At 43.6% G+C, this 14,063-nt stretch overlaps 1 protein-coding gene across 1 annotated transcript in view; it reads left to right on the top strand.

The window, feature by feature from the left end:
- The first annotated feature begins 1,903 nt into the window (after nt 1-1,903).
- poc1a (POC1 centriolar protein A) overlaps nt 1,904-14,063 on the top strand; it is a 76,930-nt gene continuing 64,770 nt past the window's right edge. Inside the window, exons 1-5 of the mRNA XM_061220137.1 lie at nt 1,904-2,254; nt 2,915-2,999; nt 3,096-3,267; nt 11,657-11,836; nt 13,557-13,664. Coding sequence (XP_061076121.1) covers nt 2,240-2,254; nt 2,915-2,999; nt 3,096-3,267; nt 11,657-11,836; nt 13,557-13,664 — 560 coding nt within the window. The 5' untranslated portion in view covers nt 1,904-2,239. The remainder of the gene's footprint in view (nt 2,255-2,914; nt 3,000-3,095; nt 3,268-11,656; nt 11,837-13,556; nt 13,665-14,063) is intronic.

Genomic DNA, 14,063 nt, shown 5'->3' with positions numbered 1-14,063 from the left:
TCTCAAAAGTATCAAAACAAAAATAAAATCTGCAAAAGGGAATTGTCAGCTGCTGTTTTGTCATTGGTCCACATTTTAATATGTGTTTAAAACCAAAATTCACAATTAACTTGCCAGTGTGCATTCACTGGCCAAAATGCACAATATCATGACATAGACTACAAACATAGAGTGAAATGATTTTTAATGGAGATCCACAGTATTTACACTTTGTGACAGATTTATAAAATGATGTACTATGTATTATTTAACTCATGTAGATAGCTACATAAATGTGAATTAATTTACCGCATAATAAACATATGAATGCGATATATATCATTAGATACTAGATTTCCTGAATTCGTTGAAAAGCTAACCTTGAAATTGATTTATCTCCAGTTTTCTGCTCAGAATTGAAGAGCACATTGGCTGAATGATACCAGACAAAGTATAAATATTGATTCAACATTTAGCTTGAAATGCCATATGAAATAACTTATTTTCTGTTAAGTATGCTCCGTGATATTTCCGTCGTAAAGAACACAGTTCAAAACTAAAGTGGATTTGTCATTAGGAGCTGGACAGTGCATGCTGTGTGCTTCTTCTGCCCCCTGGTGTCTAAACAATGAAAGATTATTTTCATGGTCACAGTGTACTACTGAAGAAATGTATGGCTAAAACATTTACTTTTATATTATATTAAACTACAATACTGTATTTTATGTCGTCACTATATATTCCTAATTATATATTCATTTTGTGTAATATACTACATTGGCTGAATGAAGGAAACCAATTCAGATTTTTTTATTAGAAGTATATTACGTTATTGGCATTTAGCAGACGCTCTTATCCAGAGCAACGTACAGTTGATTAGACTAAGCAGGAGACAATCCTCCCCTGGAGCAATGCAGGGTTAAGGGCCTTGCTCAAGGGCCCAACGGCTGTGCGGATCTTATTGTGGCTACACCGGGATTAGAAACACCAACCTTGCGTGTCCCAGTCATTCACCTTAACCACTATGCTACAGGGCACCCTGCATATATATATATATATATGCAATGCACATATATATGCAATGCACATATATTATGAAGATTAGAAAATATTGCATTATCATTACCTGGAGAGTTAAAAGAAAGTGAGACAGACAAATTATGCAGAGGAACTGTGACAAGTTCTCTGATATGTTTGGAATAACCTGCCTGCCAATGTACTTTGGCAGGCAGGCACTTTTAAAACTTGTGCAGTTTTAAAAGTGATGGGTGGTCACAAGAAATGTTGATTTGATGACTGTTTTACTGCCCCTGATTGTACATTTTGTAGTATTTTGAAACTTTTAATTTCATTATTTTTTGAAAGTGTCTTCACTTTATGGAACAGAAATTGCATCAGTTCTCTTGGATACACTGTCCTGAAGTTTTATAAGAAAATCAGCTGGTAATTCTTTCAAATATATCAGAGAATTTGCCACAGTTCTTCTGCAGACTTCGGCTGTCTCACTTTCTTTTAACTCTCCATGTAATTTATGTCACGATCAGAATTTTTTAAATCATAAAAGTGGGTTATTGCTTTATTTTGTCAAAATTAATGCTTGGAAATCTCAGATTTCCTCTTTTCTACTGACTAATGTAGAAAAAGAAATCTACGACCAAATGTATATTTAAAAATCTAGGGTGGCTAAGACTTGTGCACATACTGTATATTTATCATTATATATTTTTCACATTTACCACAATTCAACGCATTGCAATATTCAATTTATAATATTGTAACCTTTGAGAGCGAATTCATTCAACAACGTATTGCAACCATAGACTGTGATTGCAACAGACAAAAAGTATATTTAGTCGGCAAACATGTATTGGCATTACTTTCCCTTTAATATTTAGACGCAAAGAGCTGGCGCGCAATACGGCGCGTAAACTGAAACGGCAGTTTATACATTTAGCACTGCCTATCTTGTTTAAGTTACCGAAACCAGCGTTTGGACAAAGTGAAAACACATGATTCGTCCTCGAACTACTTGCAGGGGATTTATTTTGCAAATCTTACAAATTAATTCCAAATCTTAATCCACATGATTAAGATAGCTTTCTAGCTAGCTAACTAGAGCATTACTGTATGATAATGCAGGGCGATTAGCATACATGTTAGCTAACAGTTAATATTTCTGTAGGCTAGTTTCTCTTCCAGGGAATAAAAGCTGCAAATTAACGTTAAGTTACAGTTGTTGCTGTAGCTATCTTTCTGCAAAATGACTTCCGCTTTGGTGAGTTTATCACTTTGCAAATTGCAGGGTTAAAAATGCTTATTTTGCAAGCTAAAAAGCTTTGGGTAGCAAACTGATGAGCTGGCTAGCTAACTGGCCAGCCAAGTTTGCTAAATTACGACGAGTTATTTATCTGGCCACATAACGTTCATTTAGCTGATTGCAGTTCCTGGCAGTATTTTTACGAGCTATGTCATTGGTAACTTAGCTAGCTAATGTTACTGTATTCAGAAGCGAATGGTAGTCATGTTAGCTAGGCTAGCTAATTAGCTAAATCTTGCTAACATTAGATTTATTGCAAGAGCAATCCAATTTCATTTAGCCTTGCTACGTGTTTAGCTTGACTGTCATTTAGAAACGTAACTCAGCTGACAAGATGGATAGTTCTGTTGTTTAGATAGCCCAAGGTTTACTAGCAATGCTTTGTATACAGCTAATTGATACAACATAACGTACAGAATGTTGACAATTTGACACGCTCTGACGAGTGCTTCTTTAAACTATGTTATGCTACTAGATTTCATATCTTAGCTAACTAGCTAGCTAGTAAGCTATCAAACTAGCTAGGTATAGTAAGGCACTAACCTATATCACAATCAAAGGTTTTTTTCATTTGCGTCATATCACCTCTTGTTTTCATTCATTATTCTGCGTTTATAGGAGGACCCAACACTGGAGAGGAATTTCAAAGGCCATAGAGACACCATCACCAGTGTCGACTTCAACAGCAATATGAAACAAATTGGTGAGATATTATACAGGCTTGATTGTGCGTGCTCGTGCATTTCATATATTATATCTCGCTTGTCCTGAATGTGTTATTGTGTATGTTTTCTGCAAGCTACTGGCTCCATGGACTCCTGCTTAATGATCTGGAATACGAAACCGCAGATGAGGGCCTATCGCTTCGTTGGACACAAGGGCGCCGTGATGTGCGTTCAGTTTTCACCGTCAGGCCACCTTGTGGCGTCTGCATCCAGGGACAAAACTGTGCGTCTCTGGGTACCCTGCATGTGAGTCAGAACCACACTGCCGCACTCTGTCATCCCTCTGTGTTAGTGCGCCAAGTTCAAGGCGGATTTTCCCGTCTTGTCGTTAGAGTAATTAGGCGTAAGTCTCTGTCTGCAAAGGAACTTTTCACGTGATTATAGTGTAAGTGAGACTATGTGGTTTAGCAGCACGTGTGTTTAAAAAAAAGTATGTTCTATATGTTTGAAGTTGCAATAACAATCACAGTGTTTAATATTCGACCTGAGTGATTGTCTGGGGTGGGGTCCATACATGTCCTTTTGTTGTGGGCAATTAATGCATATACAATAATGGGAGATAATTAAATGTTGTGCTTTTATATTTGTATATTGAATTAAAATTATGGGTTGTAAGAACCCGCATAAAGTGAGAAAATGTGGTGTGGTTCTCTTTTATCCCCTGTGTCCTTAACCCCATCCATTGGTCTCAGCATTTGAAATGATATTGAATGTGGTGAATACCTTTCTCCACAAGGTGGCTGTGTTGGTTTATGTCGACATTAAGGCGACACTGGCTCAAGCGGTAAGAGCAGTCGGAGGGTTGCCAGTTCGATCCCGCGCGGTGTGCGTCAACGTGCCCTTAAGCAAGACGCCTAACCCCCAAATGCTCCTGACGAGCTGGTTGGTGCCTTGCACGGCAGCCATTCGCTGTTGGGTGTGCGAGTGTGTGTATGAATGGGTGAATGAGAAGCATCAATTGTACAGCACTTTGGATAAAGTTGCTATATAAATGCCAGCCATTTACCATTTACCATGTCGTACGTTGTCATGGTTTCAATTCATCTCACCCCTCATTCTGATGCACTTCAGGGCTTGGGACCCATTTTATTGCACCTATTGCGGCATTTGCTATTTGGTGCATCGCTGTTTTAGTTGCTCATGTAACTCTGGTTGACTGAACCACTGAACCACTGTCAATAAGCAGAGTTAATGTGACGATTGAGTTCGCCAGTAAGAACTCCTATGATTCTTTGAAGTGCACAGAATCATAATCATCTTGTCTACGTCTTGCCTCTTCCCGTTCTCACCCCTTGTGTTCTTTTCTTATGTCATGTCTTTATGGCTGTATTAGTATTCGTTATGGTTGTATATGGGTGTTGGCTGTATGACTGTTATTTGTGTTATGCTTCTAGGTTGGCATAAGTTAACTTGGGTTCTGTAGCGATGTTGCATGTGCATTTAATGGGCTGGAAATGTTTGTGAAGTCTGGTGCTGTTGCTTGAGCTGTTCAATGTTCTCTTACACTACACTGCATTAATTTAGCAGTGCCTGTAATAAATAGGCAGAAGTCTTGCTTTTTCCTTCAGTGCAGATGTGATTTGTTGATTTAAAAAGTATTAAGAATCACCGATTGAATGGTGATTTTCTATCTGTATCTAATCTGTCGATGTGCAAGACGAGCTTAAGGCCCATTGCTGTCTTAATACACAAAAAAAAGAAGGTGTCGCGTAATGAATGGTGTGTGATGTGACCTTATGAATAATTTAAGCAGCTGAAATTACATTTCTATGAACAGTAAAATGCAAGAACTGGCATGGAAACCATTTTTTGGGGTTTTGTCTTGTGTGAGCCCCTGGTTTTGCGTGGTGAAGATTTGAAAGGATCCTTGGATTGATGATGATGATGATGAGTTTGGAGTGTCTGACTTTATTTGGGGGTTAGGGGTCTTGCTCAGGGACACTTCGACGCACCCGGGGCGGGGATCGAACTGGCAAAACCTCCAACTGCCAGACGACGGCTCTTACCGTCAGAGCCAACGTCGCCCCTAATAGTTACCAGGAATGATGTGCATAGTGCTGTTGGGCGCTCTATATTGGAAGGAAACTGGGGTAAAACGCATTAAAAAGATTGGTGTTTCGTGGGGGAGCTGATGGTTCTGCTTGGGATAATGGGCTTTCGAGCCACCAACGGATGTGTGAGTGGCTGCACTTTCTGTCTCCCAGCAAGTGAAAGGGATTTATATTTAATACGCTGCGTGAATAGAGGCGGGGGGGGGGGGGGGGGGGGGTCAGAGTGTATAAAGCCTTTTCTTTGTGTCCTGCCACCAGGCCTGTTTGTTTAGAATGAGGTCTGCTCCATTACTCCTGACCTCCTGTCCTCTGACTCCCTGCTGCCCTGCTGTGTCGTTAAAACAGAATCTATAGGCCAGAAACTACGACCGGTGTAGGTAGGTAGGTCTGTACCAACCAGTGTTACTTCCATTTCTGGGGCTGTATGCATCAAGCTGCTCAAAGTAAAACAAATTTAAAATAAATAATAATCTTAAGTGTAACTTAAGTGTTAAACTTTGTAACTTTTACTCCTTCACTCACATTTAAGAATAAGGGGGATTTCCCTCATTTCTCTTGACTTAAAAATACTTGACAGGTATTTACAAGAGCTCCAGAGGTCTCTTAACTTCCATAGAAGTGGGCCTAGGACCAGGTCTCGATTGCTTGCTGTTGGAGAGGCGATGTCGGACGAGCCTGGAAGTTGCTCTGCAGGCAGATCGACATGGTGCTGGGATTATGCCGCAATTACATAATTTTGAGTATTGAGTTAAATGCTCCAAAATTGTTTTATAATTATCGAATACAAACTTTAATACGATCTGCGGTTTGACTTTTACCGATTTTTTTTTTTTTTTACCAATTCAAAGTATGAAAAGTAATTGTGGGTTAAATGCTGAGGTTTAAGTTACACAGCGTGCCTCGCTACGGTAAAGGGAACAGTGTGTGTTTCAGATGGGGGTGGACTCAGGCTCCTGAGGTTTAAGTTACACAGCGTGCCTCGCTACGGTAAAGGGAACAGTGTGTGTTTCAGATGGGGGTGGACTCAGGCTCCTGAGGTTGCCTGGTGCTTGTGCCTGCTCGGCTCAGATAATGAGCTGATTGGTGAATCCGGGCGGCGTCGTGCGCGGTTGGAGCAGATGCCTGCTGTTGAGTGGCACTGATGTAGACAACAGGGCTGGTGTGGAGGTGAAAAGAGAGGTGTGTTAGGGTGTGTACACATTGTTCCATCTTACATTACATTACATACACACTGTGGGGCGACATGGCTCAGGCAGTAAGAGCAGTCGTCTGGCAGTCGGAGGGTTGCCGGTTCGATCCCCCGCCTGGGCTGTGTCGAAGTGTCCCTGAGCAAGACACCCAACCCCTAAATGCTCCTGACGAGCTGATTGGCGCCTTGCATGGCAGCCAATCGCCGTAGGTGTGTGAGCGTGTGTATGAATGGGTGAATGAGAAGCATCAATTGTACAGCGCTTTGGATAAAGGCGCTATATAAATGCCTGCCATTTACCATTTACATTACATTACATTACATTACATTATTGGCATTTGGCAGACGTTCTTATCCAGAGCGACGTACAGTTGATTAGACTAAGCTGGAGACAATCCTCCCTTGGAGCAATGCAGGGTTAAGGGCCTTGCTCAAGGGCCCAACGGCTGTGCGGATCTTATTGTGGCTACACCGGGATTAGACCCACCAACCTTGCTTGTCCCAGTCATTTACCTTAACTACTATGCTACAGGGCACCCTCCATCTGTCTTACAGAGTAAAACTTCTCACTGTCACTGTTGTATCACACACACATATACATACACGTACGTACACCCACATAAATATACCCCAATTAATTTGCTCTGAAAAACATTGACATATCTCTTGAAATTGCGCAAATGAGCTCTATCTATGCATTGCTACTAGGGACGGTGATTTTATTTTAATTTTGTTCACATAATGTGCTTCATTCCAAATCAATTCCTCGCATAGAGAGAAAAAATATACTTGGCCCATGGCACCTCTGCTTGTATAACAAATGCATAACCGCACAACAAATTATGATGAAGTCTGAACGACTAGCCTGTTGTGTCAACTCATGCTTTTCGAAATATATATATTCCTTTATTCTGCTAGTATTGGATATATTATATATTTAATGTGTTTCTTCTTTTTTTTCCATATGATAAATTAATAAATGGAACCAAATTCCAACACCCAGTTGTACATTACGTAGCCTTTAATGAGGAATAGGCATGTGTCCGATGAGCAATCGATCAATCGATCCCTAAACGCCGAGTCAGCGTCGCGTTGCGGCGTAAGTTCTGTTCTATTTTTTCGCGTTGCTGCCGCGGCTAATGCCGTTCCGCTTCGGCGCGAGGGCCCCCGTCGAAAAAAAGGCACAGCCGACGCGTCGTTTAACACCTCCGTCGCCCCGCGGTGCGTAGGCGTGAGGGTCAGACAGCAGTGTAGCTTTGAGAAGGGGAGGGCTGGGCCTTCCCATCCCGCCGCCTGCGTCAGCCCACCGCTGACGTTACGCCTCTCCTCAAATGCTACACCGTGACGTGACGTCAGCCGGATTCCTGACATACTGAGTTATATATACATACAGAGTGCAGGATGCTTCAGCGTGTAAAAGCATGTTTCGCTTCACATTTGTGGAGCAGGATATGGTGTAAGAACCTTTTAGAACCCCCCCACCCCGCCCCCGCCCCCCCATTACTGTAAATTACAGCTCTTGGGTTCATGCCTGTGTCTCTGCTGCGTGCACTCGTAGGTATCTGGAGACAGGACCGTAACTTATTATCGGTTGGTGACCCCAGTTAAAGGTACAGTAGGTTATTTTGGATTTCTGACGGTCGAGAGAGGAATAGCAGCAGCAAACGCGCTCAACGTTATTGGCTGTGGCAATTAAAACCAATTCTCAACCAATGAGCTTGAATTATTGTACAGCTATATAAGGTTTTGGTACAGAGTGTCGGGCCGTCAACTGTATATTTTTAAACCGAATTTAAGAGCTATAAACACAGGCAGAGGGTGAGTGAACATCTCAGTTATCTTACCTATCGTACCTTTAAGTAAATTGGTATATGGGGGGAAATCATTAGGCTATAATAAAATCTCTTAAGCAAAAAAATAAACAAAATAAACAAACTGAAAATGCCCCAACCTGAAATGGAAAATGTCCCTGTGGAATTTGCGTCGATATGAGTCACCATGAGAAGTGTAGGGAATCCGCAAAGGCTGCAAAACGGGTTTATCAAAAAAATAAAATAAAATAAAAATAAATGACGGAAAATTCAAATGGCCGTCGCTGTCGATGTCAGTTCTTCTCGCAAAGTTGTTCGGCTGAAGGAGATTAATCTAATGGTGCATGTGGTCTGATTTTTCATTAACCACAGCTACTCTGAAAACCTGCATATTTGCTATAGCGCCCCCTTAATGACTGGCCGCTTACAGATTTTTCATTGTAGTTCCAAATATGAAGGTCAATATACCCATCAAGTTTAATGATGATTGGCCAAGCATTTCCAATGGCAGCTGATATCAGAATGGCTGATCGTGGCCATGTTTTTTTTTTTAGGATATCCTTTCTTCATTGGATAAAGTGATAGGGATTTTCACAGAGATTGAATATACAAAAGTTCAGCCTGATTGGTCAGAATTTCACAGAATCATGGCCTGTACTCCTGTACCAAATTTGTTGAGGATTGGACAAAGCGTTCACAAGTTATAGTTGTTTAAGTAAAATTGGCTACGCCCATTTTTTTTTTTTATTGGTTAAAATGGGCCAAAAAACTCCAGACTTAATTACATTTGGTATACACTTTTTTCAGTATAAGCCAAGGAATCTGAGGGAAAACAACTCTGATTCTACACCACCGTTATGGACCAAAAGGAAAACTTTGTGCTTGGACCCCTAATAAACTACAAAGATTGTATTACTTTTTAAGTAAAAAACGTATATGATTAATATACGTCATTGATTGGCTAAAGAGACGACACTCTTTGTTGGCCTAAATGTGGAAACCACAGAAACGTGCAGATGCTGTTTTGCAGCACCTTTATCCAAACCGCTGTACAATTGATACCTTTCATTCACCCATTCATATACACACACACACACACACACACACACACTCACATCAACTGCGATTGGCTGCCATGCAAGGCACCAACCAGCTTGTCGGGAGCAATTGGGGGGGCTGCCATGCAAGGCACCAACCAGCTCGTCGGGAGCAATTGGGGGCTAGGCGTCTTGCTCAGAGACAATTCGACACACCCTGGCTGGAATCATTACGATTTTCACACAGGAATATTTGCATCAGTGTCGTTGGTTGCCAACTGATCTAAAAATAAAGGCATGATGGGAAAAAAACCTGCCTTGATCATTGAGGAAGTTGAAACGTGTGAATGTATTTGTTCTTTTTGAAACGAGATGACCTTTCAAGTCTTGTTTTTTTTTTTTTTTTTCCAGTTCTCTTTCTGTGAGAGCTGATGGGAAAACAAAACTAATCACTGCCTGGAGTGACAAATAATCCTCCCAAGGTGTGTTACTCCAGAGTGTTGGCCGTGGTGAGAAAGACAAGTTATTAATAACTCCTGAGTTGAAAACCTGATAATCGTGTTCTGTCCAGGGGGAGGGAAGGAGGGCAAGCACGTGAGAGCGTGAGAGGGAGAGAATGGAAAGCTGATGAACAGCATATGAATGAAAGGTGGAAGACGTGGCCCGTCTCGCCTTAACGCCATTGTCATGGGCCGTAGTGGCCCCTATTGTGTTCCGGCATGTGCTAACGACGTGGCTGAATGGAGTGTAAACTGCAGCGTCTTTAATAATCGGGAGTGTCCAGTCATACCCCAGGAGTGCCAGTGTGGATGCAAGCTTTTAATTTGAGCCCGCAGCTGAAAGTCCGAATCAAAACCATGATCAGTTCATTTGTTGATGACAGTGGGTTTGGTTTGTCGGAATAGTGCTGTGGGCTCATTTCTGTAATTTGTCATTATCTCTGCCTAAAATCTGCAGTGTGCTTAGATATCTCTGTGTCTGTTATGAAGATACATTGGGATGGACTTTGTGCCATAGTGATAATATACAGTCCCCTCAAAAAGTATTGGAACAGTAAGGCTAATTCCTTTGTTTTTGCAATACACTGAATACATTTGGGGTTGAGACAACATGACATGGCAATACAAAGGAGTAAGTTCAGTGCACTGTTATCCATCTGGTGTCTAATGGCTAATCGGCCATTTTTTTGTTTGTGTTTAGTGCATGCACTGTAATCTGATCCCTGCAAAGGATGTACAGAGATTGTTTCCTTGTACGGGCCTTGGCGGCAGTTGCGAGTTTGTGGCCTTGCTTTGCCACAAAAAGGGTCCAGGGTGGGCTGGCTGCTGGGTTACACAGTATTAGTATTATTTGCAAATGGGCTTTTGATACAGTGCTAGGAGTCGCATTCGGGGCCACGAAACCACCCTTAATCGCAGCTGTCATAGTGAATTCTCCAGATCAAAACCGGAGGCAGCGGCTCACTCGATGGCTGTTTGATTCATTTTCTCGCGCTGCTCATTAGCATCGGCGGTGATTTCCATACTGTCAGAGAATTCACACAAAATGGAGATGGAGTCCTTCTGAGAGCACTCGGTGAGGGGGGGAAACGGCTGCTCGAATTGCAAATGGGGGACATCTCCGCAATTAACTCTGGAGCCTGTTTATTTTTAGAAATGCGAAAGAGGATGTGTGGCTGCTGTCACTCTGGCTCCAGCCGCCCCGGTTCTTCTCTGCTGGGTGTTTCATCATTGTAATTCGTAAAAGGGTTTGCCATTCATATAGCGCCTTTATCCAAAAGCGCTGTACAATCGATGCTTCTCATTCACCCATTCGTACACACACTCACACACACTGACGGCGATTGGCAGCCAATGCAAGGCACCGAGCAGCTCGTCAGGAGCATTTAGGGGTTTAGGTGTCTTGCTCAGGGACACTTCGACACAGCCCGGGCGGGGGATCGAACCGGCGACCCTCCGACTGCCAGACGAGTGCTCTTACCGCCTGAGCCAATGTCGCCCAAATGTTGTTATTCTTCCTCATCGTTTCGGGTGCTGCTCGGCCGGTTTGAGGTGCGGCCCTGCCCGGTTCTGCCCGGTTCTGCCCGGTTCTGTCCTACCCAATGCGGTCGGTTTCGCTTCTTCATGTTGTCGTAGCAAGGCGTGGTCCAATGTCATATCCTGTGCTGCCCATTCCTACATTGTAACCCGTATTCATGGGTTGTTTAACCTCTTTCATTACTGTGTGGTGAACCTAGATCCTCCCGCATTCATAAATCATAGTTTGTAATGATCCTAGCTTGTGTGTCTTGAAACAGTTCATTTAATGTAGTCTTTGGCCTTCCGTTAAATTACAGGCCTGAAAACTGAAAATGGTCAGGAGGCTGATTTTTAACAAGGCCATAAAAAGATGTGTTGATTGAAGCGAGGCTGTTTTGCCCCTTTATTAATGAAAAGGATGCTCGTTATTTTGTCATTAGATTAGGTGTGTTTATGTTCATCTTGGTCCTCGGTTGAGAGACACCGGTCTCCTTTGGTTGCCGGGAGTAACAGCGGTCTCCCCCCCCAGGAAGGGCGAGTCGACGGTGTTCCGGGCCCACACGGGGACCGTCCGCAGCGTTAACTTCTCCAGCGACGGCCAGACGCTCGTCACCGCCTCCGACGACAAGACCGTCAAGCTGTGGACCGTTCACCGGCAGAAGTTCCTCTTCTCCCTCAACCTGCACATCAACTGGGTGCGCTGTGCCAAGTAGGTCCCGTCGCCAGTGAACAGTCCGGTCCCTTCTTCATCACGTTCATTCTCTTTCTGTGCTAAAAGATGGCTTTGCTTGCATGGGATCATTAATTAAGCCCAAAAACGACCTCTTATTACTACCTCTCATTACTCCTTCACAGTGGCTTCTATCTTTTCATCCATAGATAAAGGCACAATAGGTACGATTTTTGTTAAAACATTGTTACCAGGCCATTGTAAAAATCCCTTCCTATCATTGAAAAAGGCTCACTGACATGTCGACTCACCCTCTGCCTGTGTTCATAGTCCTTAAATTCGGGTTTCAAAATATGCAGTTGACGGGCCGGCACTCCGTACCAAGACATTGTACAGCCGTACAATAATTCCAGCTCATTGGTTGAAAATTGCTTCTAATTGCCACAGCCAATGGCGTTTCAACGGCAGCGCGTTCACAGAGAAGGGGGGAGGGATGAACAGTGTTGTGGTTTGAGCGTGTTTGTTGCCGCAAATTCCTCTCTTGACGGTTCGAAGTCCACAATTAACCTATTGTACCTTTAACTGCAAAGAAAAGATGGCTATGCTTGCATGGGATCTTTAATTAAGCCAAGAACTTCCTCTCATTACGGCAAATCTTTTCTCAACACGTCGCCGAACAACGCCAGCGTTCAGTGCGGTAAAGATTCAGAACGCCGTTTGCGCGAAAGGGTCCGACGCGATTTGGATTTGGAGGGAAATGGAACGCCTGCTAAAATGGCCGCCGTGATGAAGCAAGCAGGGTGAGTGGTGAGGAGGGCAGAGTCAGGGCTGCCGATTGGGGCAGAAAACAAAGCTCAGTCAGGAGTAAGTAACGCGCTGGACGAGGCGGGGCCTTCAGCGGTGGCCCCCTCGATGCCGTTGTCTTTGGGGACGCGCCGCGCCGTGTGAATGAATCCTCCAGGAAAGACGCTGTGTGGGCTGTCCTTTGAAACCCGGCGGGAAGAGACCGCTCTCTCTCTCTCTCTCCGACCGCTTTTACATACTCCGCTCTAATTGGTCGTGTGAGTCACAGCATCTGAAGAGCCCTGGAGTCGGGGGGGGGGGGGGGGCCTGGGGGGGCCTCTTGTTTTTCCCCGGCGATAAGCTGTAAATATCACCCGTTTTATATAATATACAGTAATTTGCTCTCTGACAGTTAGGCGTGTTATCACCGTCTCGGGCAGACGCTTTGTAATCGGTCCTCTCCTGTTTGGTGAGTCCTCCAGCCAGTATTTAATAATTAGTCATGGCTCGTTAGGCTTGTTGGGAGAGCGATCCGTTTTTACCCTTAACTCTTTCAGCGCAAACTTTGTCCCCTACTCAAGTGTCTCAGTAACTCACATCAATGGAAAATACTATGATACTGTGAATATGTGGACTTACTGTTGTTTTTTTTTTAACCATATAATTTACCCGTTTAGCTGCTGCCTTTAACTGAAGCAACTTGTAAAAGTGCAAAGACCGTGTGTGTCTATAGATTTTGGTACCGTATGCAGGAGGTACCAACTGGTTGAACGTTTTCATTTTCTATTATATTTTTTATTGATATCAAAGTCTTTATTACAGTATGCAATTACAGAGTGCAAGAAATTTGAAACGTCCAGTTGCAAGATAACCGTTACCATTTAAACATTTATGTATTGTGCGTAAGGTGATAACATTTCAGTCCATATCGCATTTGAATCCGTGTCCCTCTGTATTAATTGAGATAAATGTTCAGATTTTCACCGGACGGGCGGCTCATCGTTTCTGCGAGTGACGACAAGACGCTGAAGATCTGGGACAAGACGAGCCGCGAGTGCATACACTCCTTCTACGAGCACGGCGGGTGAGTGTGCCCGCGTCCTGCGCCTGTCCCAGCGCGCTGTGTTTGGGGACTGTGTGTGCGCTGTGTGCGTGTTTGGGGAGCCAATGTTTGGGGGCCGAATGAGTTTGTGGGCTGAATGCATGCTGTGTTTGGGGACCATGTGTCATGTGTGCGCTGTGTTTGTGGGCTGAATGCATGCTGTTTTTGGGGACCATGTGTGCGCTGTGTTTGGGGACCATGTGTGCGCTGTGTTTGTGGGCTGAATGCATGCTGTGTTTGGGGACCATGTGTGCGCTGTGTTTGTGGACCATGTGTGCGCTGTGTTTGGGGACCATGTGTGCGCTGTGTTTGTGGGCTGAATGCATGCTGTGTTTGGGGACCATGTGTGCGCTGTGTTTGGGGACCATGTGCGCGCTGTGT

The sequence above is a fragment of the Conger conger genome, chromosome 14 (genome assembly GCF_963514075.1).
Source record: "Conger conger chromosome 14, fConCon1.1, whole genome shotgun sequence".
Lineage (NCBI taxonomy): Eukaryota > Metazoa > Chordata > Actinopteri > Anguilliformes > Congridae > Conger > Conger conger.
The sequence above is the reverse complement of the archived record's forward strand: the minus strand, read 5'-3'. Positions and strand labels throughout refer to the sequence as shown.